The following is a 17454-nucleotide window of genomic DNA, read 5'->3' as shown; positions in this document are numbered from 1 at the left end:
TCCTTGATATGTGCTGTGACTAGGACTCCTTTGTACAGCAGAACCATCACCTCCCTAAGTCAACATGTGTGGGATATGTATGTACGTATGCGTGTGTGTGCGTGTGTGTGTGTGTATAAATGTACAATTTTAGAAATTTTTAAAGATGCACTTAATTTTCTTACAAGTACCCCACCTGCTTGTCCTCCTGTCCTCCCTTCCTCCCAACAAAACCTTTTAATTTTTCTTTCCTGCTATAATATTAGTATCTCTCTTTTCAATATTTTAATCATCACCATTGTTCTGATTCTTAACTAATTGAGCACTCTAGGTGGTTGTCTCATTAGTGCTAAATCATGCTATTTATTTATGAAGCTGAAAACAGTGATATCCAAAGAACACTGGCAGTTGTGTATTATTAGAAAAATCAGAACTTTGGAAATAGCTTCTTTGCCTTTTATAAACTTATATCAATAGCTTTGTGCTATTATTCACCATTTATTGCTACCTGGAGGCTTTTAGGTATTAAGAAATAACATATTTCTATTTTTCCACATGATATTCTCTGTATTATAGGTCCTTACAAAGTCACAGCTATATAAAGACAAAGACCCTGTAAGTTGGCTTCTAGCAAAAGATTGAGCTGTCATTTAAATTTCTTAAAGCATATGGTATTTCTTAAATGACTTTAGAGATGAATATGCTTATTATGCAATATTTTGAAATTATTAAATATGATTTTATTTATTTTTAAAAGAAGATATTTCATCTGAATCAAATAAATGAATACCATTTACTATTTTTTATGTGCACTTAGAAGCCTCTGTCTCTTTCTCTCCTTTGGCTAGGTGAAGGATTCAGAAAATTATTACTGGCTTCCTTAGGCATTTAGGAATTCCCCATAGGAATTTAGTGATCAAGACTTACATCCATGAAATGATAAATTCATTTGGATGTGTAACTTTATAATTGCCTTTTTTGTGAGTGATAACTTTAAAATACCTATGTATCAAATGCATAATGCATGACTTTAATAGGATAATATTTAAAATATGCAACATATTTAATATTTGCTAGCAAGATTGGGATCAGTACCTATAGGGCACAGTAGAATATACATTCACTTGAAATCAAAGTTTCACTTGAATTCCAGTTCTGACGCTCTCTGTGATTTGAACCTGTTTCCTCATTTGTAAAATAGTAGATTTAAAAAAAAATATTCAAGTATTTCTTCACAGGACTTTTGTGGGGAAAGTGTTTTGCAAATAGCCAGGCATTATGAAAAAGTCAACTTTTACTGGCAGTACCTTGTTTGAGGGAAAATAAAATCTTAATAGGAGAAAAAGCCACGTTTTATAACAATAAAGATACTGTTTGATAGTTTTTTTTTTGTTGGTAGTCAATTCAGTCAAATGAAATGGAGAAGATTCTATAGTGTAAATATCAGCCTAGTGCAGTGGTAATAACTTTCTCACTAAAATTGCCTTGACGCTCCTTATAGGACATAGGACATACCTTATCTCAGTTTTTCCCTGTGACTCTTGAGCATAATATTTCCAAATGTTGATGTTTCTCTTACTTTTCTTTTCCATAAGCACTTGTATGCATAATCAATTTCTCACTTCCTCCTACTTGTTTATATATAGCTTCATAAATTGACTCTAATCATTTAATCTGTTTGTATTTTCTCTGCATGATGAGGTTGTTAGCCATTGGAGAATAGGGATTGTTAACTACAGGAAAAATAAGTGTCTTTTCAACTTTGTACATCTTGTAGGTGCTAGAAGTCCAAATATGGGAAGTTCATCTGTTGTGACTGATTTAGTTAGTAATCAATTTCACTGTCTGGCCTGGGTGTTTGACTGAGCTGACTACTTCATTCACCCCACACTACTAAATCTATTTGCATATTTTTATTGATTTTAAAGATAATCTTAAGGAAGTGGTCTAAGAATTAATGCAATTTTAAAAACATGAACAGAGGTAACAGAGCAAGTATTATTGTTTATCTATAGGTTGTCATTTTTCTAACCCACAAAGCTACATATGTTTATTTTTCTGGGTTAAAAATGAATTTGGTTTCTGACATTTAAAATCTGCCTTGAAAAATTAGTTTCCTAATGCCTTTCTCCAGCTATAAAAAAAGAATATATATAAATGATTTTTCAATAAGGCATCAAGACTACATAAATTGTTAATAATGAAAAATATATGGATTGTGCTCAGGAAGCCGAAATATCTTAGTCTATAAACAGTATTGTATTATCATTATGTTGTGATGAAGTGGTGAATTTTTATGCAAGAATTCAGGTTTGTGTGCCTAAGTACCATTTTCAACTTTACATTGGGTTTGTAGGACTAAGGGCATTTTTTATAGCTGAATTCAAAAGAAAATTCATTTATCTTCTATGAAAATATTACCTGTTTCCTTTTTTATCTAAATAAAATGTGTTCTGAAATACTTGTTTATGCTTTTTGTACTGCCTCTTTTGCTGTAGAAGGTGGCTTCTTTGCTTTCATTTTTGTAAAACCCTCTAACTATGAAAACATAGAGGTAATTTGAGTTAAACAGGCTGGGGAAAATCTCAAGGAAAATCTTCATGTACTTGTTGCTATATTTTTTTACACTTTGCGTTTTTTGTCTCCATACTTAACATGAGGTTTAATAAGATCCATCAAGTATTACAAATACACGGGAATAAAATCACATAATTAGGGGGGGCTGCCCTTGGAAGAATCTTGGGAGCAGATAAATTTGGTCTTCAATTTATGTTGATTCTTTTGCACGTCCCCTTTCTAATAATACATCCTTCTTGCAAGTTTTTAGCTAATGGTGCCCTGAGCTCCTCATTTAGGGACCTTCCTGGGGCCTGGATCTCTATTCTTCTTTTCTTCCTTTGTAATCAACACTTAGCCTTTCCTGCTTCTTCTTCTTTTGCAGTCTTCACAATGGGAAGAAAACAGTTAATAATCAGAGTAAATTCATCTGTTTGAGAAAGGTAGAATTTTTTTAAGATTATTGTTAAAACACCTTTACAAAAATCCTGTGACAGTGCCTCATCTCACTATAGAGACAAACCTGGGTTCTTAATAGGAATTCAAGTGGAACAGAAGTAGAAGTTTATGCCAAGGTGGAAATAATTCAGTTAGCATTCTGTGAACAGCTTATGCCTGCTCTACGAGGACCAGGCAATCCTAAATGCAGAGGGGGTCATTGGTAGTGGTATTAGTAACCAGAGTACTAGACTTGCAGTGAAGATGACTTGGATTTAAGTCATATCCTTATATTTGCTGACTTTGTGTCCAAGTGAAAATGATTTGACCTCTCTGAAACCTAGATTTCTTGTCTATCAAATGAGGATGATAATATCATTAACACTTTTCTTCCCAGATTGTTGTGGGAATCAAATTAGATTTTGTTAAGTAAAGTCAACATACATTTAACTATGTGCCAGGCACTGTGCTTCGTGCTGGAAATTAAAGAAGGTCAAAATCCAGTCTCTGCTCTCAAGGAGCTCAAGGTCTAATGAGGGAGACTCCCAGTCATGGTGGGGCAGCCAGTAATATTGCATGGAGTTGGGAGGAGGGTCTTGTGCAACGCTACATGGAGAGGAAGTTAGGTAAAGAATGCCAGAAAGGTAGGAGGAGGCCAGGGTATAAAGGTTTTTCAAGGCCAATCAAAGGATTTTATGTTAGATGCTGAGTGTAATAGGAAGCTACTGGTGCTTATTGAATAGGCAGTAGCATGGACTGATCTGTACCTTAGAGTGTTACTTTTGATTTTTCAGTGAAGGACTAGAATAGAGAGAGACTTGAGAGAGAAAAAAACAATTGGAAAACTATCTAAATAGTCGAGGGATTGAGGGGATGATAGTCTTCATCAGAATGAAGATAGAATTAATAGGACGTGGCAACAGATTAGATATGGAATCATTACTATTTCAAAAGAACTTGGGTTTATCATCCTGGCCTATTTTCCTAAGGATTTTTGGGAAGATGGTGGTCAAAGTAGTAGGGCAGGTGGTTTGACTTGCCTGGCACATGCTGCCTCCTGACTTTCCCTTGGGGAGCTCTGCTCCTTCAACTAGGCGTACTTTTCTGTCCTGTATGTGACAGCTGGTTGACAGCTGGTGGGAGTGATAGGCCCCCTCTCCATAGGAATTGCTTCCCCAGACATTGGCAATGAGAGCTGGCTTGAAAGTAGAACTGATAATCAGGGGGGTTCTGCCACTTCCATGTTTCCTTTGCCCATCTGTCTGTTGGTGGCAGTAGGTCAGCAGTTGTTGCTGGTAGTGATGAGAAAGATGGGCTCTTTCTCCACAGTGATTTCCCTCCTCAATGATAGCTGCGTGTGCTGGGTCACAGAAGCAGGTCTGGTGGTTTGGAGGACATTCCTGTTTCCTAAGTCCTTGGGCTCAGAGTCCCTGGCTGTTTCCATCATGATCTGAGGGAAGACAACGGGCAAGGTAGTAGTGTTGGTTTAATCCATCTGGTACATGCAAACTCTCATCTCACCTTCAGGGTGCCTTGCAGTTTATTCTAGCCTGGCCTACCTTCCCTGTAAGGGAATCTAATAAGATACTGTGTATGATTACAATAACTTCAACTTTACTGATGTAAATAGGCTACTGTCCCTGAAAAGATGTGAACTGCATAAATGTTTACTGACTCTGCTTGTCATCATTTCTTTGAGAAATGCAACTGACATAAAATAGTCATCACATCAGGAAGGTCAAGAATATACCTCACAAATACGTGATCTTGCTATGAAGCAAAAAAGGACAAGGGCAACCGTGGTTTGGAGGACAAGCTCACTTAGAGGATATTGCCAAGTGTAGCAGATTACACATAGAATCACCTCCAACAATGATAAAATAGGAGACAATGAACCAGCAGGGGAATTTGGTTTAATATCCCCCCTAAGCCAGTTCATTTGAAAATCTGAAGATGAAATTGGAAGGAAGACAACAAATAGAGGGCATGGGATAGAATCACAAAGAATGAGGTGTATAGATAGATCGTAATCAGCATTAATGAAGCATATCATTTTCAGTAAGATCACGGATGCACCAAAGTGATAAAGATCCTAAATAATACTCTATGGGAGCATTTTGCCCTGACTTAAAGCCAGACCTATTAAGTAGGCTTCTTTTTAAAAATGTAGTAGTTGATGGAGAGGGTAAGTATTGAAACTTAAATACAAAATCTAGATTTTAAAAAGGGAATTTGAGAACAACCTTGATCCAAAGGTCAAAAAATATATTAATTTTTAACATTTTTTTATGTTTTTCTCATTAATATGAATTGTTGGAAACCCATCATAACCTGCTTCCTTCCCATTTTTCCAATCTTCTTACACCTTACAGTAGCCTCACAATTCTGTACCCCAATGACACTGGCCTCCTTGCAGTTCCTTCACAAGATTCTCTATCTCCCAACTATATGAATTTCGACTGGCTGTCCTCCATGCCTGGGATTCTCTCCTTTTTTTCTCTGCCTCCTGGCTTCTTTCAAGTCCCAATTAAAATCCCACCTTCTATAGGAAGACTTTTCCAATCCCTCTTAATTCTAGTGCCTTCTTTTTGTTGTTTCCCATTTATCCTATGCATAGGTCACTTGTTTATTGTCATTTACCCCAGTAAACTATATCCTCCATTAAACTGTGAGTTCCTTAAGAGCAGGGTATATTTTTTCCTTTCTTTGCATCCCCAGAACATAATAGACATTTAACATTTATTGACTGGTTAGGCACTGGAAATAAAAATCTGGATGGGATGGCCAATTCTATACTTGCAAGGAACTTATACTGTCTCAGAGTGTTGGGGCATCTGTGCACCAACTATAAGTTATACAAATGAACTTTACCCAGGCACATAGGAGGGATCAAAGATTTTATTTTTTTAATTTGTTTATTATTAGTTTTCAAAGTTCATTTTTTAAGATTTTGAGCTCTAAATTTCCCCTCTCCCATACCCCCCTCCTCAAGACAGCATGCAATCTGATATAAACTATACATGTAGAGTCATATCAAAAATATTTCCACATTAGTCATGTTGTGAAAGAAGAATCAGAACAAAAGCGAAAAACCACAAGAAAGAAAAAAAAAGCAAACAAACAAAAAAAGAAAATAGTATGCCTCAGGGATCAAAGATTTAGAAAGAGATTAGAAAAGAGATTTTACATGGTGCCTGAGGCAAAGGGAAAAGTGAGAGATATCAGGGAGGCTGAAGTCAGTGAAGGCAGCCAAAACAGAAGTTGTGGCCTTTCAGGCCTGAGATGATGAGAGACTGGACTAAAGTGGCAGCTGTGAGAATGGACTAGAAGAGTGAGGATATGATAGAGGGTAGGAAATGAAAAACAAGAATGAGCCAAAGATTACTATGTTAGCAGATGTAACATTTTCAAAGATGAGAAAGTTGGGAGTAGAAATTAGTTTGGAGATAGATTGGTAATGATGGAATGTTATATAACTTGTTGGTTTACTGAGGATAAAAAGTTTTGCATATTATACATTTCATTAAAATGTAGAGACTACCTCAGTGTGTGACTCGAATTGAAATGTCATTAACAAATACTTCCCAGGTTATTATTTTTTGTCATATTAATGATTTTAGGTTTGAGGACTACCAACAATTGTTGCTTTAAGGAAAATATTTCTCATGTAAGAATATAAGTTTTATTTTATATGTTCATGGGGCATGTCCTTATATCAGACTGTGAAACTGAAAATTGGTATACCACTCTATTCTGTCATTTGTTATTTGCCTGTTGAGAATTGTATCTAACAATTGGAATCAGTACTTAGGAATTTGTGTGATTTAAAAGACAATTTGACTTCCTAGCATTAAAGTCTATAAGGAAATTTGATTTCTTTATAAGAGTTTAACTTTCTCATTCTTCTGGGCTACAGCCTGGAGTCCACTATCTTAATCTGGAATGGAAGAAGGTGGATAAGTCTGTGTGTTCATAAGATGTTCTGCCTAGTTACAAGCATAAAATGGGACCACTCTGATGTAGGGAATTGCCAAAATAAGACTTTCCAGATGATGGTGACTAACTCTGTTTTCCCCATTGCCTTGGACTTTAGAAACCCCTTTTTGCAATTCAGCATGATTATGCCAAATGTAACCCCACCCTACACATTTACCTGACCTCTTCTATAGACCAATCACAATCCTAGTTTAGCATCATTGAACCTTACATAACCAACTGCAGAAAAGACTGCTTTGTCTGTGTTAAAGCAACCTTGGCCACTGAGGGTTTAGGAATCTCAGTTTATTGAAACTGCTAGCCTTGCTAATAAAATGATCACACTTGGGACTTTGTGTCTCAGTTGCTTTTCTTTGTGGATTTTTTTTTCATGATGAGGGGCATATCTGATGATAACATGTGAATGATATTTCTGATCATAGAGAAGCTTTCAATATGTTCTTAAAAGATTTCTGTGGGGTCACAAGGAAGGAAATAGAATTGGAGGCAAAAGAAGTCATCTTTCTCCTCCATGGTTGGATATATTCCTGATGCCCTCCCAGCTCCTAGGCTTTTCAGTAATATTTGCAGTTAAAAATCAGATATTTGTATGTGATAGCTAAACTGAATTGAAATGAACATTTTAAATTCCTGATTTGTATAATAAGTTAATGTTTTGTTCCTCAGGTAACAGAAACACGAACTGGTCCTCTTGGCTGCAGTAACTATGACAACCTAGATTCAGTCAGTTCTGTTCTGGTTCAAAGTCCTGAGAATAAGATTCAGTTACAAGGTATGTAGGTACACTTTAATCAATTTTATAAGAAACAAGATAGCATTTATTAAGTGATATTTCATTTTTAAGGTGATGTGTAACATATTGGACTTTTAAAACTCTATGTTAAAAGGTGAATTTCTGAATTTTTTCTGATAAATTCTTGGGGATTTAAAAAAAAAAAACATCAGGCATTCACTTCCATAATAGGTTAAACGCATGTACACACACACACACACACACACACACACACACACACACACCCTCTAGCAATGTGAAATGAGTTATCCTGTCAAAATTTAAGTGCAAAAACCATTATTTTCACCAATTATTGTATATTTCTATTTTTATGAAACTTTTCTCCTTTCATAGTTTTAAACATATACATGGATACTATAGCAACATAATTTGTTTATATTGTAAATTTAATACCATTGCTCATGGTCACATTTACCTTCTGGTAAAGTGATCCTATATTTCTTGAAATAACATCAATTGATAATGTAAATTCAGAATATCTCTTTCCTTTTTTATTATGTTAATGGCAGTGACATGAGATGTTTCTAGGGTATACCCTTTTCATTGTATTAGGTGAGTCAATGGAATAAACTGTCCTATCAAACTGATGCCAGTCAAAAAAGTTATTAACATGTGTTAGCATGTATATATATGTTTATATATATGTATATATATATATATGTATATATATAATTACTTAAATGTAGTCAAAGGCAGGAACATAACCCTTCATAATTATTCAGTACATTAACAATGGACCATTAGTGCCATAAAATATCTGGCTATATTGGATGCACTGATTAGGGGATTATCTTGAGGGAGGGGTTGAGGAAAAAAAGAGAAAGAAACAGAAAGAAAAGATTTCCTTGTTTTGGTCCATTATTTCAGCTGTATGGGGCTAAATTAACTGTTTATTTGCATTTTATGCAAAGGTACCTAGGATAATAATTCAGGATGGCCTACTAAACTTTGTCTCATTTTCAACTCAAGGAATTTGGTAACATATCAGTTTATATAAATGATACCTAAATCACAAATTAAAATATTCAAGTAAATAAAAATAACCAAGTGGGTGTTTAAAAAACATTTTAACACTTGAAGAAGTGACCATTAGAAATATATTTTGTTATCTATTTTGTCATTATCATTTTTTGATGTAAAGTTTTTAAAATTTTCCCGTGAATTTTAATTATATATAGTATATGCAATTGTAATTTTATGTATATATAATATACATTACATTACATAATATGCATTACACTATTACAGTACATTACATAAAATGTAATTATTTATATGTATATAGATAGGTATAACAACATGCTGACTATACCATGTATGAGCTTGCCATCTTTTTTGTCCCTTTCAAAGAACATTTATTTTTTTTTTCAGAAAATGATAAAGCATGGTAAAGGATAATCAATATTCAAACCTTAATCTTTGTTTACATGAATGCAGTGATTGAAATGTATTAATAAAATATCCAGTCAGCTATTTATTGGTGTTAGAGAGTTTGGAGAAAGAGACACAGAGAGACAGAGACAGAGTCTGAGAGATAGAGAAAGAGCAGAGACACAGAGAGAGAGAGAGGAGAGAGAAAGAATTGAGAATGTCTGTTTTTTAATGACATAGTATATAATCCTGATAGAAAATAAATACCACATTTATATAACATTAAAACAAAAAGTATTCTCTTAATAAAATCTGAATGTTTTTGTAATGATAACATATCAAACAGACACTGTCAATTGAGGTCGATCCTCAGTATTATACTTATCATGAAAAGCACAAAGATGTTTTTCTAAAGCATGATTTTTGGCTTTTTTTTTTCAATCAACAGCACAGATAATACTGCCAATATAAGCATAGTAGTTGTTTCTTTGTGACTAAAGAACTTATCAAATGATACATTTTAGAAGTGAAATGCAATAGATAATTGGGCATATTTTCTCTTATTTTTTGTTTCCTCTTTTCCTTCTAGTTGTGATATTGTGTATTTGGATCTCTATTTTATAGTTTCAAATATTGACGCAAAATGAGAATAGCCAAATTGCAGTTTTCCCCTGTTCTTTCTGATAGCACAGCTCTAAGAAATCTTAACATTTATTGGATTTTTCCTAACAATGGAAGCTTTATAGCCCTTTTGTCATTCTTTGACAGTCTACCTAAAAGAAATTCACTTTATTAAACTTTTCATCTAAGGAACTCACAAGGAAAATGACCATGGTTGTTCCTATATATGACAAGGAAATGAACTGTAACATGGCTAAATCAGTCTATATGGTTCCCTGTGGCCAGGTTTAATGATCAATAAAGTTGGCCTATAGGATTTTCAGTTATGTAGTCATATTTCTAGCAAATAGAAATTAGAAGTGATATGTTTTTTACAGTGCTAATTTCAATTCCTTATCATACATATTAAATACATATATATGTAAATATGCTTTTTAAAAAAAAAAGATGAAAATGTTCAATTTGCGATCAAGCATAAGTTTAACTTTAACATCAATCATAACTTTACAACATATACTCTCCTTGCTCCCAAACAGATCTTAGTATATCTCTCAAACATTCTCTTTTTGAATTTCCCTATTACTGTTGAGGATGATACCATCATAATGTCAGTCAGCTAGATTCACAACCTTGTTATAATTTTCAGTTCCTGATTTCTGTTTACCTTACATATCCCATCAGTTGCCAAAGTTTGTTCTTTGTTCTGTGATATTGCTTGCATATATCTTCTTCTTTCCACTTATATAGCCAACACTTTTGTTCAGACCCATCACTTCATGCCTGAACTATTGCAAATAGCCTGGTTGATCTCCTTGCCTCAAGTCTCTCTTCACTCCATTCTGTTGTCCACACAGCTGCCAAAGTGACTTTCCAAACTTGTAGATCTGACCATATCACCCCTGGACTCAACTCATGTTAACCCTTTTACCAACATGATCAAATATAAAATCCTTTGTCACCTAAAACTCTTCACAACTACAATCCTTCATAACTTTCCAGTTTTCTTCTTTTTTTTGTTTTTTATACCTTACAGCATTCTTTGCCCTCTGTGTTCTAGCCATGTTGACCTAGAACAAAACACTCCAACTTTCATGCTTCTGTAATAGCTGTTACCATACTTGGAATGTTATCCCTTCCAACCCTACTTCTTAGAATCAATGACTTCCTTTAAGATTCCATTCAGATGTACCACTTCCAGGGAGCCTTACCTTCCCTATCACTCTCCTCCACTGCCACAAGGTTATCCTCCATCTATTCTGTATTTATCTTGTATGATCTGATATATAGAGATATATACCTATATACATATATATGTAGGTTTATATCTCTACACATATATGTGCAAAACTGTAAATCTATATCTAAAACTTCCCATTAGAATTCAATTTATCATTAGAATTAAGTTCCTTAAGGATAGGGGTTACTTTTTATTTTTATTTTATCACCAATGCTTAGCACAGCACCTAACACATAGTAATAAATGCTTTTTGATTGAGAGTTGTCATGTTCTAATCTCAGGTCAGTTTTATAAAATCCCTAAATTGGTTCATGTGATAAAGCAATAATTGCATAATTACTCCATTACTCTTAGAAATGATAACTGTTTATTATCAAAATAATAATCATATCAAAAAGCCTTCTGAGGGCCCTGATAATCTCTAGAATAAAATAAACAGACCTCAGTTTGACATTGAAGACCTTCTAAAATCTAAACTACCAACCTTTCTAGATTTATTTCTCATTAATACTTAAGACTATATTCTAACTAGACTGGACTTATGAGTCATTCACTGTACCTAAGATTCCATTTCTCACCTTGAAGCCTTTGCATAGGCTGTCCTCCATGCCTAGAATGTACTAAGTCCTCAGACTCCCTTCTTATGCCTAGTTTCCTTCAAGGATGACCTCAGATACCAACTCCTATAGGAAGCCTTTCCTGTTCTCCTTGAAGCATTTTGTTTGTATTCCCAGTGCCCAGCAAATAATAAGTCTTAATAAATATTTTAAATTTAATTTAATGGAATGATTCATAAGTTTTAAAAATTAGTGTTTTTTTTTCTTTGCTTTTTCAAATAAAGGGCTTCAAGTCATCCTTCCAGACTACCTACAGGAGCGTTTTGTGCAGGCAGCTCTGAGCTATATTGCCTGTAATTCAGAGGGAGAGTTTATTTGTAAAGACAATGATTGCTGGTGTCAATGTGGCCTCAGATTCCCAGAATGCAACTGTCCTTATATGGATATTCAAGCCATGGAGGAAAATCTTCTTCGAATAAGTGAGACCTGGAATGCCTACAACAATGATTTTGAGGAATCAGGTAGGACATGTCCTTTGTTTTAATGGAGCTGTAGCCTATTAGGATGTTTTTGTATGGGAAAGATTTTCTTTATTAATAAACAGGAAAGAATTACAGCGTTGTATAGATGGAAATGATCGTCACAGCTTGAATCTTTGTTATGTGGTTCTCTCTAGTCCAATTCTTCCTCAACCTGGACCTCCTTTCATGCAAAAAAATCAAGAAGGAATAATTCCAACGTGTTATTCTAATTATTCTAATTCTATCAGTTATAACTCTGATCTTTTAGTACATTAAGAATGATGCATACCATTGCCATTTTGTATAAGTCTTTTTTTCCAGTTCTGAAACTGATGCTTGGGTATTTACCTAGAGCCATTCAATGGTTCTTAATTTTCATTGTGATATCCAGAATGGTGAGTATTTACATGATTATAGGATTTAAAGCTGAAAGGGACTTTAGAGATGCTCATGTTTAAAATTTCACTTAATAAATGTAGAAACTGAGACCCAGAGATGGAACCAGAGTTGTGCAAGGTCACACAGGAAATATGCAACACATTCAAGATTTGAACCTGGCTTCTCTGACTCCAAATAAGTGCTCCTTTCACAATATCTTCTATCTCTTATTAAATAATGGAAACATATTAAATCAGACAAATAAGTTCCAATTAATGGTACCTGTTATTGCCATAAAGTATCCAGCTGTATTGAATACACTATTGGTGGATTTTCTTGAGGGGGAAATTGAGTAGTTTGTGTGTGATTTTCTAATACATCTGGATTTTCTGATTCAGGATTCACATATTTTCATTTGCAACCCACTTTTCAGGTCCAAATTGTTGGGTACATATTAACCAGGTTCGATCTAAGATGGAAGACTTCTCTCTATGCCTTCACTATTGGTTTCCTATGAGAATATCAGAATTTGGCTACTTTTATAACCCACTTATAGTGTCCCCTGGGGACATTAGAATTCAGTCCATGTCTAGGGATATAGAAAAGAGGTAAAAAAATCCCTCAGCTTCTGTACAAATACTTAAGCTAATAATGTAGTGATAGAGGACAACCCTTATTTTATAATAAGCAAATAAAATAAATGCAAAACACAAAGGAATCATCCCCCAAAGGCAATAAACAGTTATTCTTGAGAATCCCACGATCTCATCTATCTCAGGGAGATTTTATATATTTGACAAAGGCAAACGTTAAACAGGATTTGGTAACTTATGACTACTGTGATTATTGGCTGCAAGGCTAAATCATAGAAAACTCATGAAAACATGGAATAGTGTACAACACTGATTTGATTAGGCATATTATATTCCACTTCAGCATTGTACTATGTAACCATTCCTGATACTTGTCTGCTGGTCAAATAGGCCCAGCTTAGGACAAAACTCTTATCAGTGGCCATTCTGTTCAATGCCATCAGCCATCACCAAGTGGGGAATGGGTTGGGGAGGGAGAATACTACCATACTCAATGTTCCCCAGACCTTTCAGAGTCACAGGGTCACCTCCAATCCTGCACATGTATAACCACTATATTTGTTTGCCTAAGAAAAATTAAGAACAAAGACTAAAGGGGGCAAAGTCTGTCAGAGGCAAACATTTGCTTAGTCAGCAGACGTTCTCAAAGCACTATAGAGGCTAGTTGGGAGCTAGTGCAATCATGTCCTCCTTCATTGGACTGTCTGGAAACTGCTAGAATCAACAGTTATACACTTTAGAAGCAGACTGAAACAGAGACAAGGAGGAGCAAGCCAATTCCTTTAAACATCAACAAAATTATCGGCTCTTCCTCCTTAGTAGCCAATTAGGGAGGAGCTCCTCATTATATCATGGTGCAAGCCCATCACTGATCAGTGATATTTGATCAGAAATTGACCCCCAAGCTTTAAAAGGGGCCATCAAGAATCAGGAACAACAGTTCTGAGCATACTCTGGCATATGCCCTTTCTCCCCTAAGGATAGGGGCAACTAGATGGCACAATGGACAGAACGCCTGGCCTGGGGTCAGGAAGACTTCAAATTTCAAATCCGGCCTCATATATTTACTTGCTGCATGATGCTGGGCAAGTTACTTAACTCTGTTTGTCTTATTTTCCTCATCTGTAAAATGAGCTGGAGAAGGAGATGGCAAATCACACCATTATCTTTGGTTAGAAAATTCCAAATTGTATTACGAAGTTGGACATGACTGAAACAATTGAACACCACTACCACCTTGGGAATAAGTATAGTTTCTTTATATCTCCCCATCTTCTCTCTGCCTTTCAGTTTTTCTTTCTATTCCTTATTCCATGTAATTATCTTCATTCATTCCGTGTTTACTCTCCTTCAAAAATACAACTTCACGGGTGCGGTTCAGGCATGCATTAGCCCTTTATTTAATCAATAATGTCGAAATGTCATGATTGAGTTAATCATACCCAGGGTTATTTTTGTTATATTTGTTAACACTCCATCAATGAGAACAAAGCCTCACATTGGAATTTTTATACTTTGTAAGGAGCTATATTTCAGTGCCAGCACAAAAGCCTTATCCATTACCTTGCTAACATTTCCTGGGCTCTTCCCCAATCGCATTCTCTACACAATGTTGTTATGTTCCCTGACAGGTGAACTACCTCCTCCTTCTAAGTTACTACCAACCCTATCTTACCTTTCCATATACTAATGTCTGCCTCTAATCCCTACTCCTAACTCATAGATTTTTATATAGCTCCTATACTCTGGCAAGAATAGCGTGATTACTACCTAACACCTTCTTCATTTTGCATTGAACTCATATAAATATGGTGTTGTATTTTCTCTATACTAACAAATTTCCTTTAGTACAGATCCTAGTCAATGTAATGGTCAGGAATGGTATTACCATTTTTTTTTACTGGAACTGATTTCATTGGTATAACATGTTGTGGGTGAGGAACTCCCTCTACTAGTATAGAATGGCATCTACTCTACAAGTTATAATCTTAGAAAATTTTCTGAGACACTGAGAACATAAATGTCTGGGTCTCTGTCTGTCAGTCTCCATGTATGTTTGTCTGGCTGTGTCTGTGTGTCTGTATATATATATATATATATATATATATATATATATATATATATATATATATATATATATATTTGTCTGTCTGTCTCTCTCTTTTTTCTCTCAGCTAGTTACCTGTGATTTAGGGAAAATAGAAGCAAGTATATCAGAAAATTGAGAACATCTAGACTTGAGGAAGGAAGGACTTTTTTGAGCATCAATAAAATATTTTAGTGCACAAAACAAAATTTAAAAATTTAAAAGAGTATATTATATATGTATATGTATATATACTTTGTACATATATACATATATGTGTGTATGTATATATATTTAAGACATGCATAACAGAATTTCACAGTTGAATGAAAGGTTTATTAAACACTATATGCTAGGAGCTATGCTAAGCACAGAGAAAGGCAGTGGATAGCTCAGGGAGTTTATTAAATCGGGGCTGATATGATCAGATCTATCCTTTAGAAAGATTAATTTGTCACCTGAATTGATGATAGCCAGTAGCATGGGAAAATTAGGGTTGGCAAGACCAGCCTGGAGACTACTGCATTAGTTCAGGTCTAAGAGGATAATCTATTGTAGGAAACAACATGCAAACAACTATGTACAAACAAGATATACACAGGATAAAATGGAAGCTATTCAATAAGGGGAAGATACTTGCATTAATGGGAATCAGGAAAGGCTTTTGTAGTTAAAAGTATTTTAGTTGGGACTTAAAGGAAGACAGGAGGAGGAGATGTGGAGAGAGAGTAGTCTAGGCATGGGAAACAGCCAGTGAAAATGCCAAATCTGGAGATGGGGTATTTTGTTAGAGCAACAGCCAACAGGTCAGTTTTACTGGATCTCAGAGTAGGTGGGAGTGGGGTGTGAGAAGAGTGAAAAGGTAAAAGGATTTTGGTTTGTGAAGAGCTTTGAATGCCAAAAAGAGGATTGTATATTTGATCCTGGAGGTGATAGGGAGCCACTGCTGGTTTTTTTTTAATAGGGCCTCATATGATCAGATATATGCTTTAGGAAGATTAATTTGACAGCTGAGTCAAGTATGAATTGTAGTGGAGAAAGATTTGAGGCAGCAAGACTATCCAGGAGACTATTGCATTATTCCAGGTATGAAAGGATAAAAGGTCTATATCAGGGAAATGGCAGCATCAAGAAGAGAGCAGGGGGATGTATCTGAAACATGTTGCAAAAAGGAAAATCAAGAGGATGCGACCAGAGAGAGCAGTTGAGGATACCTAGTTTATGATCGTGAAAGACCGGTGGGATCACCATTGTTCAGGGTCACGTCCTTAGCTTTTTGGTTCAAAAACTTAATTTAATCAGTTCTCATTCATTTTGTTTTCTTTATTTGTTACCAAAACCTTGTTTCCCTGCAACTTCATTCTGTGACATGTTGAATGTTCCAAGTTATAGTTTATCTGACATTAATTGCATTTTACTGAGATGCTTTCTGATGACAAGCATCCTAATCTCCTAAGTGATGTACAGACAACAACAATCTTTAATGAGTTAGAACAACTAATACTAGTAACTTAAAATATATTTATTAGTTTCAGAGTGATGGTTATTAACCTGGTCCTTAGATGTTAGATTGACTGTTCAGGCCTCCATCTACTGACTCCACCAATTATACAATTCTTTAATATCAGATACAGTTATTTACAATCAAATAGATAGCCAGACAGACAGACGGACTGTTTCATTTAAATTCTTAGTGGCCCAAGAAATTTTCTAGACTATAGTTTGTACTGTCAGAAGGACTTTCTCACCAGCAGTACCCTACACCAATGAAATCACATTAAAAATTGTTTATTAAATTTAAAATTATCCATTTTATGTAATAATTCAATTAAGTAAAAATTATTAATATCATTCCCGGTTATTACCCTAATTGGAATCTGTACTAAAGCAAATCTGCCAGTACAAAAAAGAAATTTGAATTAATACTGTCCTCAGCATCAGTGCTATCGGATTATTTTACAGGTGCAAGGCCAAATGCTCTAATAAATTGCTTCTCTAACTGGATCACTCTCAGACTTCCATTAATAAGCTTGGCTAGACCAAGTCCCCTCTAAACCACATAAGTATTTTATAAGGAATTTGAGGGTATGCTAGTTCATATTATAGTAAAAGTCTGGAATACTTATCTGTTTTATATTTACTTTTAATCTAGTCATTAATTTTTTATTCATTAATTCATTCATTTTCTCATTGAACAAGAATGTATTAAGTGCCAGGCACTGTACCATAAATGAGTATTATATCCTAGTTATGAATATCTGAAGAAAATTTTCCCATCTTAGTGTTAATATAATATTTCCCAGTAAAATGATAATCATTGTAGTAGTG

The 17454-nt window shown here is 34.8% G+C and overlaps 1 protein-coding gene across 1 annotated transcript in view; it reads left to right on the top strand.

Moving 5' to 3' along the window:
* Positions 1–17454, top strand: part of BRINP3 (BMP/retinoic acid inducible neural specific 3) — a 143150-nt gene that overhangs the window by 92102 nt on the left and 33594 nt on the right. Inside the window, exons 4-5 of the mRNA XM_036755516.1 lie at positions 7636–7741; positions 11833–12069. Of these exons, the coding sequence (XP_036611411.1) occupies positions 7636–7741; positions 11833–12069 (343 nt within the window). The remainder of the gene's footprint in view (positions 1–7635; positions 7742–11832; positions 12070–17454) is intronic.

This window comes from Trichosurus vulpecula, chromosome 4 (assembly GCF_011100635.1).
Source record: "Trichosurus vulpecula isolate mTriVul1 chromosome 4, mTriVul1.pri, whole genome shotgun sequence".
Lineage (NCBI taxonomy): Eukaryota > Metazoa > Chordata > Mammalia > Diprotodontia > Phalangeridae > Trichosurus > Trichosurus vulpecula.
Note: the sequence above shows the minus strand (reverse complement) of the source record. Positions and strands in the feature narration are given on the sequence as shown.